The sequence below is a fragment of the Acanthopagrus latus genome, chromosome 22 (assembly GCF_904848185.1).
Source record: "Acanthopagrus latus isolate v.2019 chromosome 22, fAcaLat1.1, whole genome shotgun sequence".
Taxonomy (NCBI): Eukaryota; Metazoa; Chordata; class Actinopteri; order Spariformes; family Sparidae; genus Acanthopagrus; species Acanthopagrus latus.
The window spans coordinates 11361301-11373443 of NC_051060.1; the positions used below are offsets into that span (position 1 = coordinate 11361301).

At 43.4% G+C, this 12143-nt stretch overlaps 1 protein-coding gene across 2 annotated transcripts; it reads left to right on the plus strand.

Annotated features, from left to right (window-relative positions):
- Nucleotides 1-212: 212 nt before the first annotated feature.
- On the plus strand, nucleotides 213-12077 carry bpnt1 (bisphosphate nucleotidase 1). Of its 2 annotated transcripts, none has more exons than XM_037086097.1 (9): nucleotides 213-581; nucleotides 1026-1150; nucleotides 1273-1377; nucleotides 1490-1597; nucleotides 1744-1792; nucleotides 3081-3172; nucleotides 3248-3445; nucleotides 11190-11295; nucleotides 11442-12077. In XM_037086097.1, exons 2-9 carry the CDS (start codon nucleotides 1031-1033, stop codon nucleotides 11591-11593), a joined length of 930 nt encoding a protein of 309 aa, XP_036941992.1. In that variant the 5' UTR covers nucleotides 213-581; nucleotides 1026-1030; the 3' UTR covers nucleotides 11594-12077. The 2 variants fall into 2 exon arrangements, with proteins under 2 accessions (XP_036941992.1, XP_036941993.1); XM_037086098.1 differs by having other exon boundaries at nucleotides 1029-1150.
- The last annotated feature ends 66 nt before the right edge of the window (nucleotides 12078-12143 follow it).

Genomic DNA, 12143 nt, shown 5'->3' on the forward strand with positions numbered 1-12143 from the left:
TCAGTAAAAAAAGTACAATATCTGCTTCTGAAATGAAGATGATTGTATGAACACCTCAGAATGGTTGTTCGTTGATTGAGTAAACGTACTCAGTCACATCACTGTAAATGTGTAATGCGATTTTAGCCCCAGAGGAACGTTTTGTGGTTAGTATGTGAATCGTCACCTTGTTTTCCCCTTCAAATAAAACATGGCGGGCACTAGGACCCATTCAATGCCTTTTCGCACAGAGAACGCCAGAGGGAAGATGCTTCATTCCCATGTTTTTCCGGATTTGTTTAAAAGCCGTTAAACCGCTGCATTTATCGTTTAGTTATTTAGCTAGGACCGGAAATACTGGTATTTCTACTATGACATATTGAAGCCGGTGTAAACGTCCACTTTATGTGTACTCTTTACTAGATAACTCGTCATGCTAGCGTTCTGGTTCAAGGTGCGATAGCTCGCTGTTTGGCATCTACCAGGTGACTATCTTGACAACTCTTTGGGTCAAAGTTCTTGACTCACTTCCTACATCTCCCAAATTCAACTTGACGAGCCTGTAAACACTGTTTGCTGGCTACTTCTCCCTGTTCACATAAGTAAGTATTCACCCAACATCACAACTGTTATATTGACTTGATATTGTTGGAGTAATAGCTCTGATTTAGCTAACCATCAACAGTAGCATTTTAGCTAACTAGCCGGAGTTGTATAGATATGTCTGCTTATTCTGTGTTTACGAGCTGTTTGTAGTTATCAGATGTGTGTATGGGAGCAGACAGTACTGGCTAATGATTACGCTCATTGTGTGAAGTTGATCGGCTGATTCAGTCATCGCCACTTGTCATTCATTTGCTGTCAAATATTCACAGAAGATGACTCAAACCTGGGAAAGGATGTTTAAGTTGTCAGTCAAACTGCAAAAAGGAGCTGCAGATGGATTTTTGGAAGATGCCCTCATTTCAGCTTCGTCATGCTTTAAATTTCAATTAAGGTTGTGGTTTGTTTGTCACCATTTAATAAACATGCTTGTCTCTGTTTAGTAGAGATGTCTGGGAGTCCTGCTGTGGTCATGAGGCTGGTGGCCTCAGCCTACACTGTGGCTGAAAAGGCTGGAGCCATTGTGAGGAAGGTCCTTCACAGTGGAGAGCTTGGCATTGTGGAAAAGGTAAGGTACGTTTATTACTGGCATTTGAATCACAGAACAAGCACAGTTGCTTATAGCTTGTCCCATATGGACACGTTAAACAGCGTATTAACACTGGGACGAATTGTTTGAACCCTGCACAGACTGGAGCTAATGATCTGCAGACACTGGCGGACAGACTGGCACAGCAGAGCATTTGCGCGTCACTGTCCAGACGTTTCCCTAAAATCACCATCATTGGAGAGGAGGTGAGTGGTGAACTGTTAACATGACGCCCGCTGACACTTGCCTATACAGGTGATTCAAGTTTATAGAGGGAGAGTGACAGGCTGCTGTTCATGTGGGTCGACTGTTTGTTAGGATCTTCCAGCTGAGGAAGTAAAGGAAGAGCTCATCGAGAACGGCCACTCAGAGGAGATCCTCCAGAAGACGTGCCCAGCAGAATACAGCGGGCTGAAAGAGGAGGAGGTAAGACCCAGAAATACAACGAATGAATAATTTCAGTCACGCATAGAAAAAGGGTTTAGAGAGCAGCTGTGTCTACATGAACATATTGCAATGTTGGCTGATCCCACACCGTTAACTCTTACTGTGTGCACGTTTCTGAATCTCAGCTGGTCGTGTGGGTCGATCCACTCGATGGCACAAAGGAATATACTGAAGGTAGGTTCATTTGAATGTCCTTCTTCCTCCTGGTTTTCTGCACGTTTGTGTCAATCAAATCAAATCCCTTTCCTTTGAAAGCACTGCGGGCTGAGACATTATCACAAGTTACACAGCTCTTGATCAAGAAACTCCTTGAACAAATACATTTTTCACTAATGTGACTCCACCCGCTTGTATCGAAGGAATTAAAGAACACATTCATCAGCTACACTGCACCTTGAACCCTGCTCAGTAATATTTTATTTCTTAACACAACAGCAGTTCATAGTGTAAATACCTCAAAGTCATGTTAGTCTGTCTAGTGAGTTAGCTTTTATAGTCCTGTGGGGAGTTAGGGTTCTAGATTTGCTCGGGTTTGTCTGTACTGACCTAATTAAGCAGCTATCAGGCAGACATGACGGATCCACATTAAATACAGTTTGCTCAGCAATGTCAAGATAAGAGTCAGTGTTTTTCTACTATCATTCACGTTGGACTGCCCCACTTTTTTATGCCTCTCAGCTCATGGTACCTTATATAAAACGATTGCTGTGAGCTCCACATACTGTGTTACAGGTTGAAAAACGAACATAAGTATTAGCTGATTTCAAGTGTTGTGTGAATTCAAACAAAGTGCTTCAACCTGTCTGCAACTCTGCACTGTGTGTGTAGCTGAGCCCCGCCCTCAGTCAAACAGACAGAGAGAGACAGTGATGTAACCTGGTCACCATGTTTTTATGGAGTCCCGAACTCACAACAGCAAAATACTACAAAGATAAGAAAATACAGGCTGAAGACAGGATTATCTTTCCATAGGTCTACATATTGTTTGCTTTCTTTTCTCAGAAAATCCTGCATTTAACTAAAACCCTCGTTTTTAATTACATCACATCTCCTTACCCTGTTGGCTGTAAAATGCATTCTTCAGACCACCTCTTGGGGTTTGCTTCCTGGCTCTCAGAGCTTCGTTATCACTTTTGCCTTTCTCTTTTCCTTCCTTATGTATGCCTGCTTCTGCTGTCTACCTGTGTCTGTCGCTCTATCTCTGCTGACCCAGCGTCAAGGTTACTCCATCACCCAACAGAAGCCCTGACACCACGCAAGGGGTCGGACGCCTCTCAGCTTCACAGCACAGCTCTCTGTATGGGAAGGCAACTGCAGGAAACTGATTATAAAGGATTACATTCTTAACTGTCCTTTTATTTCTGTCCACTTGCATGTGGCCACATCAGAAATATTTCCTCAGGAGTTGAACTGCAGTAAAACCACTAACTACAGCTAACATCCTGCCGATTTCTCATTGCAGGGCTCCTGGATAATGTGACGGTGCTGATTGGTATCGCATACGCAGGCAAAGCTATCGCAGGTGTCATCAACCAGCCTTTCTACAACTACCAGGTAGGGACCAAAGTGAATAATCCTGTGTCTGAAACATCTGTCACCGTGGGTAAAATCAAACATTCTCTTCATCAGCTTGGCACAGGAGCAGAACTAGGAAGAACGATGTGGGGTATGCCAGGGTTGGGCGCCTTTGGATTTACACTGAAGGAAGCTCCGGGCAATCGACGCATCATCACCACCACACGTTCCCACAGCAACAAGGTGGTGACGGAGTGTGTAGACGCCATGGAGCCGCACGAAGTTATAAAAGTTGGTGGAGCTGGAAACAAGGTGAGATGCATTAAGAGAAGTAGAACACTTTGAGTTTGTTTGTTTCAAATGTGAACTCTAAACTGAACCAGGTGTAGAGGCTAAGCCAATGCTTTAAGCCACTGAGGCTTTTCAACAGGAAATATTCTTGACGCGCTTACGTTTCCACGACTGATGAATAAAGTCCACTTGCTTTTCTTTTGCGATGCACAAAATCCATTTATTTCGTATCTTAAACTTGAAGATCACACTTCTAATCAAGCAAAACATGCATCGAGCACAATAGCTGAATAGCGGTCAAAAACTGTTTTTCCTCTTCCGATTGGAAACACCTGCCTAGACACAAAGGTTCCTAGGTTATATAGGCAAAACCGCCAATTAACATCAGACTCACTACAAAACAGTCGACATCACCATAATCTGCTCTTACACACCGGCCCCTAATTGTCATGGCCGCCAGACATGACAATTCAATACAAAACAATAAGAGCAAGATAAATGTATGAAAATGCAGATTCAGTGACACAATTTTACACTTCTTGTACCAGGCAAAGTTTAGTCACAGGTCTCTCAATAACATTGTTTTTAGTCTGTAGCTTCACAGAACGCACCATGCCTTTTGCATCGGGGAAAATCTCCAACACCTTGCCAAGAAGCCAGGAACCACGGGGAGCTGATGAATCCATGATGACAACTACATCCCCAACAGCCAAACTCTGTTTTCTTTGATTCCACTTCTGTCTTTCTTGCAATAGTGGCAGGTATTCCCGAATCCATCGCTTCCAAAACAAGTCTGAAATGTACTGAACTTGTCTCCAGCGACGCTTCACGTACATGTCAGATGGTTTGAAAAGTCCAGGTGGTAAGGCTGGCTTTCCTTTTAAGAGAAGGAGATGGTTGGGAGTGAGTGCTTCCAAATCATTTGGGTCATCAGACAGCTTAGTAATTGGACGGTCATTAAGAATAGCTTCTACCTCACACATGACAGTGTGGAGTCCATCGTCATCAAGTGTCTGCTGGTGCAAAACTGAGTTCAGAACACGCCTCACTATGCGTATTATACGCTCCCAAACTCCACCATGATGGGACCCAGCTGGAGGATTGAAGCTCCATTCAACTCCAGCCGAAATTAAAGCTCCTTGAATTCGCTCATGATTCAGCTCACCCACAGCTTCACGTAGTTCTCGCTTAGCTCCAATGAAATTTGTTCCGTTATCTGACCTGAGACTGACCACTTGACCTCTCCTGCTGATAAACCGCCGTATAGCATTTATGCAAGCATCTGTTTCCAGTGAATGTGCTACTTCCAGATGAACTGCTCGGCTGGCCATGCAGGTAAATAACACTCCATAACGTTTGCAAGTTGCTCTGCCTCTTTTTATCTCCACAGGCCCAAAATAATCCACTCCAACATTTGTGAATGGGGGCAAATCGGGAACAATTCTCTCCTTAGGTAGATCTGCCATCTTTTGTTCCATGGCCCTGCCATTAAGGCGTCGGCAATAGCTGCACTGAGAAATGATCTTCCTCACAGCCCCATTAGCATTAGTTATCCAATATTTCCTCCGGAGTGTAGATAGTATATGATTTCGCCCACTGTGTCCCAGCCGTTGGTGGATATTCCTGAGAATAAGTCTGGAGATATGCTGCTCCTTGGAAAGGATAAGGGGATGTTTTTCCTCTGACGGCATTGCTCCTTTGCTTAATCTCCCACCTACTCTTAAGAGTCCGTTTTCCAAGATAGGATCAAGCTTGTAAATACAACTTTGTTTGCTTACTATACCCTTCTCAGACAACAGTGAGGAAATTTCAGTTGCAAACCTTTGCTGCTGACAGTAGCCAATGATAGCCAGTTCAGCTTTTTCCAAATCCTTTGGTGTCAAAGAACTGCTCCTCAGTTTTACAGTGGCCTTTTCTCCTCCCACTGGACCAGTTCGTGGTCTAGAGGCCTTTCTCTGATGACAGCGCTCCCTCAGATAATTTTTTAGTCTCAGAAACCACGCCACTGACACCATAAGCTTTCTCCAGTCTGAAAAGTAACTGATGAGGTAATCAGTGGCATTCAGTGACTCATGAACAGTGGCATTCACACAGGCCTCCTTCCTGACCTCTGGATCATCCGACTCTACCTTGACATCGTAATTACTTACTGGCCAATCTGCCTCAGACTTCCTGAGAAAACTGGGTCCCTCAAGCCAGCTTTGATTTTTCAGAAAATCGGATACTTTCATCCCCCTGGATGCAGCGTCAGCAGGATTATCTTTGGATCCAATGTGCCTCCATTGAGAGGGGTTAGAGATTTCTCTTATGGCTGAGATCCTGTTTGCAACGAATGTGTGAAACCGCTTGTCTTCATTACTGATATATCTCAAAACTGACGTACTATCCGTCCAAAACACAGACTTATCCAACTGAATTTGAAGCTCTGCCCTTAGCATAGCATCCACTCTGGCAGCTAGGACGGCAGCAGTCAATTCCAATCTTGGAATTGTTACAGCCTTTAAGGGTGTGACTCTGGCTTTGCCCAAAAGAAATGCAACATGAACATTACCTCTGGAGTTCCTCAATCTAATGTAACTTACTGTCCCATAGCCATCTTTGCTGGCATCTGCAAAGTGATGCAGTTGGCTGCCTAGGGGTTCACCAAAGCCTATCGGTTTTAAACAGCGTTCAGCCTTAAATGATGAGAGCAGCTTCACCTCCTGCAACCACATTTCCCACCGCTGCAAGATGTCTGTTGGTATGGTCTCATCCCAGCCACTTTTTCTCCTGCAGAGCTCTTGTTGCAACATCTTAGCAGACAGCGTTACTGGTGCCAAAAATCCCAGAGGATCATACACCGAGCTGGTTATAGACAACATCCCCCGTCGAGTTAAAGATTGCTGTTTCACTTCCATCTTGAACTTGAATGAGTCTGACTCGACGCACCAGAGCAGACCTAAAGCTCTCTCGATGGGAAGTTTGTCTCTATCCAGATCAAGCTCTTTTATGTCCTTTGCCCACTGATCCTCAGCAATGGTCTGCAGTACTGAACGACTGTTGCTCACCCATTTCTCTAAAACAAATCCACCTCTCTTACAGAGAGCGCTGAGCTCTTGGACTCGTTGCATTGCTGCCTCTTCTGAGCTCAGACTCAGCAAACAGTCGTCCACATAAAAGTTCTGTTTAACAGCTAGAACAGTTTCTGCAGAAAAGTCAGCGCTATTGTCATCAGCAGTTTTCCTTAACGCGTAACTAGCGCAGCTAGGTGAGGACACTGCCCCAAACATGTGCACTGCCATTCTGTATTCTGCTAGTTCTTTGCTGAGGTCTCCATCCGGCCACCAGAGAAAGCGCAGAAAGTCTCGGTCTTGTTCTGCAACCTTCACCTGATAAAACATGGCCTGGATATCACCCATACACGCCACAGGCTCCTGCCTGAAACGAGTGAGGACTCCAAGCAGTGAACTGGTAAGATTTGGCCCTTGCAACAGTTCATTATTCAATGACGTGCCTTGATATGTTGCTCCACCATCGAACACCACTCGAAGGGAGCCTTTTCTGGGATGATAGACACCGTGGTGAGGTATATACCACACCTTTCCTGGTCTGCCTTGTGACTGTTCCAGAGGAACCTTTTCTGCATATCCTTTTTCGATGACATCATTTAGAGAATTTGAATACTCCTTGTGAAACTCCGGGTTGCTCATAAACCTTTTCTTCAATCCAAGTATCCTTTGCTTTGCCACTTTGAAGCTGTTGGGCAGGTGAACATCAGGCCTCTTAAAGGGCAACTTAAGGCAATATCTCTCTTCCTGTAGAGTTGCAGAGGATTCCATAATATCCAAAAACCTCATGTCTTCTCGAGACATCTCTTTGTCCTCTGAGGGCCGTTCATTAAAGTCATTCTTATACTGATTGTTCAGCATGACTTCCAAGTTTGACACCGAAATTCTATTTACTGCCACAGAGGAAGGCTTACTTTTATCAATGCCGCAATTTCCATTTAAAGGCCCATTGATGACCCAGACCAACACTGTTCTTATAGCGTATGGACCAAATCCATGACTGTTCACAACTTCCCATGGTTCCAATAACCTGGGAGCATTGGATCCTATTAATAGATCGACATTGGCCTCTATGGTAGGGACGTGAACCTTGGACAAATAAGGCCACCTTTCCAAATCAGCAGCAGTGACAATGTTGTCTGGAGTGACTGGTATCTCCTTCTGTGTGAGAATTTCAGGCAAGGGGTAAAAACTCTTTCCTGCAAGACCTGCAACCTCCATTCCAGACACAGCAAAGGTGGGAACAACCTTTTTTTGTCCCATTGTTTTCAAGAGAAACTGAGTTCTTTTTCCTGTGATGTTCAGTCGCTGCATAAGGTATTCAGAGCAAAATGTAGCTGTGCTACCAGGATCCAAAAACGCATATGTCTCAATAATTTCATTTCCTCCTGTGGACTTAACCTGCACTGGGACAATGGAGAGAATGCAGCGGTCATTTCCGGCCCCTGTACATCCACATATCTGGGAAGAAGTTGATGAATCTACTTCAGGTGGCTCACTTCTTTGCTGTGATTCAGTATTGGCTTTTGGGATATGAAGTGCAGTGGGATGCTGTTTATCACAAACCTCACAGACCAAGCGCTTATTACAGTCACGGCTGATGTGTCCAACTCTTAAACATCCAAAACATATTCCTTTTTCTTTTAGGAATCTGATCTTTTCTCTGTGTTTTTTACGTAGGAACTGTTGACATTTCTCCAAGAGGTGAGCACATGAACAGCAAGAACAACACACAAGATCCTGTTTAGTTATGTTATTTGTGTGAGCATTTTCTTCACAGGAGTTGCCAGGCATTACTGTAGTTGCAAAACTGCTTCCTCTCCCTTTGAATGTCCTTGTTTGCATTTTTAATTTGTTTAAGGGTTTTAAAGCCGTTACATTCTGATGTACATGTGCTTCAATATTTCCAAAAATTGGATCAGAAAGAATCCTCACTTGCTTCTCCAAAAATGCAACAACATCAACAAAATGAGCCCTTTGATTGTATTTTTCCATTATATCATGCGCAACAGCTCTCCACCTTTCACGAAGTTTGTACGGCAGCTTATAAACAACTTTTCTCATGTTGCTTGCCATGTCCATTTCCTGCATATGAGGACACTCCTCCATCACATTGAGGCATCCACGTAGAAACAAAGCATAGGCTTGCAAAGATTTAACATCCTCTGACTTTATTGCTGGCCAGGCTAAAGCCTTTTCTATATATGCATTGGCGATCTTATAGTCATTGCCAAAATGTTCCTGAAGCAGAGCTTTAGCCACAATAAAGCCACGTTCCGGGTCCATATGTTGACAACTTTGCACTAGTTCCCGTGGTTGCCCTCTGGTGAACTGTTCCAGGTAGTACAAGCAGTCAGCCTTACCTGCTTTATCCTCCACCCCTTGCTCAAATGATTTTATGAAAGCTTGATATTGAAATGGATCTCCCTCAAAGACAGGAATGTCTCGTGGTGGCAAAGATATCAGGCGTTGTTGGTTCACCAAAGAGGCTGTGATTTCGTTTTGTTTGCACATTATACCTACAATATCATCAAGTGAAGTCTGAGCACTTTGTCCATGATTCATGTGTTGCCTCCTGGTTTGTGTTATCCAAGCAGTTGTTTCATCATGCTGCAAACCTTGTGATGTTTCCACAGACTTTGGATTGTGTGGTTTATTATGGTTTGTTTGCATGTCCATTGCGTGTTTATTTTGTTGTATTGAGCAATCCATTTGCTGTTGTGGTTTACCAGCTGTAGGCTTATATTCCTTTGCCATTGGGTTGAGTGTTTGTTGTGCCAGCTTCCTTTTTTCCTTTTCAAAATAAGAGTTCATACCATCTGTTGGTGCCTGAGAGCGCCTTTGTCCATCCATAGCCTCCACAACTGCCAACACCGCATCAGATGCAGCAAGTTCAGTCTCCAACTCGAGCTGTTCCTTTTTCCTTTTTATTTTTTGCTCCTGTTCTTCCAGTGCGTGTCTTTCCTTTAAGGCGGCCATTCGAGCCATCACTGCAGCCTTTTCTGCTGCTGCTTTTATTTTTACAGAGGAAGTGGTGCTTGACCTGTGACTTGTGACACTTTTATTTGAATGTTTACCCACATTAGAAATACTGTCATTTGGATTTATATCATCATTTTTAGCACCCATATCACAATTATTTTCAGTTTCAGACACCTGGTTTTCATTACGTTTCACCCATGTTTCAACATCATCAATGAATTCATTATTGAACATCATTTTAGCCTTGAACCATGTTTCATGCCTTTCTTTTTCTTCCTGTGGCAACAAAATCATTAAAGAATCATGCAAACACCTTATTTCGTCACACAATTCAATAAACCCAAGAAGAGAATTTTGTACCTCAGACATCTTAAAACTTTGCATAGAACCCTGTATCATTTTCTTTAAAGCACTTGCTTTATTTAATTTAGCCTTTCTACCACTTTGCAGCCGGTCGATCTTATCCGCGAGCCCTTTAACAGACAACTTGACCACTCGCTGACTTGTCCGCGTGTCGCTACCGCCGGCCACAGTGTCCGCATTACCAGTAGCATCAGGCACATCAACACCTGACGACGTGTCAACGTTAAGCACTAAATCCTCCATTTAAAGTCCGACCGTCAACAATAGTCAATCAAAACCCAGTCAAGTTGTTCCACTTCAGCAACCAATGCATTGGAATTACGCCCTTATGTGTGCACTTTTTAGATTTAGATGGCCATCTATACTAGTGGTAGCGCTACCATACCTATTTCTGAAGATCTTTATCAAAGCTGCGGCCGGTGAAGTCTTCTCGGCGCCCTCACCAGCGTCTCCTCTCCCGGCGTCTTCTCGCCTGGCTTCCCCTCACCGGCGTCTCCTCTCACCGCTGTCTCCTCGCCTGGCTTCCCCTCACCGGCGTCTCCTCTCACCGCTGTCTCCAATCGACAGGTGAGCATTCAGCTGATGCGCCGATTACCGCACAAAGCCTCCACCATATGGCTCTGTCTTCCTCGTGTCCACCATTTACCGCGACAAAAATCCAGTATATTGTTGTCAACCATTCAGACAGTTTTTGACTTGATTTGTAGAGGCTAAGCCAATGCTTTAAGCCACTGAGGCTTTTCAACAGGAAATATTCTTGACGCGCTTACGTTTCCACGACTGATGAATAAAGTCCACTTGCTTTTCTTTTGCGATGCACAAAATCCATTTATTTCGTATCTTAAACTTGAAGATCACACTTCTAATCAAGCAAAACATGCATCGAGCACAATAGCTGAATAGCGGTCAAAAACTGTTTTTCCTCTTCCGATTGGAAACACCTGCCTAGACACAAAGGTTCCTAGGTTATATAGGCAAAACCGCCAATTAACATCAGACTCACTACAAAACAGTCGACATCACCATAATCTGCTCTTACACCAGGATTCAGCTGAAGTGGGCTGGAATCTGATTTGGACAACTTTTATTAACTTTATTCTAGAACTGGTTCCAAAACAAAAAGCGGTTGAACAGTGCACGCTTGAGTAGTGCAAGAAGGTCACTTCTGTTGATGAATCTTTTGATTGGTCTATAAAATGTCCAAATTGTGAAAAATTTCGATCAGTGTTTCTCAAGACGAAGATTTTTGTGAGCACACCCCAAAGACATTCAGTTTACTATCATGAAGGCTCTCTTAAAAAGTACTTGAACTCATTCATTCTAAAGTTGCAAATTAATTGAATGGCTTGTTTGATCAAATCGTCTCTCTGCAGATAATCCAGCTTGTTGAAGGAAGAGCTTCTGCCTATGTGTTCGCCAGTCTAGGGTGCAAGAAGTGGGACACCTGCGCTCCTGAGGCCATTCTCACTGCTGTTGGAGGTGAAAAATCATTAGTTGTAGCAGCAGATACAAAAAAAAGATGTTTCTCTACTATGAAGAATTAATCAGTAATTTAAAATATAAGCTGTTTACCGATTGTTTACAAAAACATTCTTTGTACTTCATCAGTTTTTCTCTTTCTGCAGGTAAACTGACTGACATGCATGGCAATGCATACCGCTATGATGCTAATGTGAAGCACATGAACTCTGCTGGTGTTCTTGCTACACTACGTAACCATGAGTACTACGTCAGCAGAGTACCGCAGTCGGTGAGGCAAGCCCTAAAAACAGACTGAGGTTCGTCTTCGATGTAGACAAAACACTAATGTCTGTCTGTGGTTCGGACATTAAAATCCATACAGAGGAGAGTTCCTAGACACCAATGCAGAAACCTTCACAGTATAAAGAAAAAGTCATCAAATCTATTTTGTATTTTTTGAAATGTTATGATTTCTATGGTGCGTTCCATTTGAACTGCGAAGTCAGAATTTACTAATTCCCATTCAGCAATTTCTAAGGTCAGATTTTCAACTCTTAAGTTGACAGTCAGACGCACCTCACCAACCCTGATCTCAAAATCCAAGATGGCAGCTCCAATCAAGTCAAACTGCATTGTTGTCCACTGGAATTCCTAGCACTGTCTAATCTGGCTTGTGCTGGCTTTGTGACTTGTACAGAGACTCTGTCCACTCTGATGACATCAGGGAAATGGAACGCACCAATAACCACATATAAAGGTTAATTTGCAAAACCACATATAAATAAATGATTTTGAATACATGTCTGTACCACTGAGTTTTTCAGTCATTTGGCATCACTCAACACTTCATTAACCACAGAGCAGGC

What these genes read in the sequence shown, in the direction of transcription:
- bpnt1 (XM_037086097.1), top strand. Translation starts at nt 1,031, where the DNA reads ATGTCTGGGAGTCCTGCTGTGGTCATGAGGCTGGTGGCCTCAGCCTAC. An exon ending in AGCTTGGCATTGTGGAAAAG is followed by an intron (nt 1,151 to 1,272) that starts GTAAGGTACGTT and finishes AACCCTGCACAG; the next exon opens with ACTGGAGCTAATGATCTGCA. An exon ending in CACAAAGGAATATACTGAAG is followed by an intron (nt 1,793 to 3,080) that starts GTAGGTTCATTT and finishes TTCTCATTGCAG; the next exon opens with GGCTCCTGGATAATGTGACG.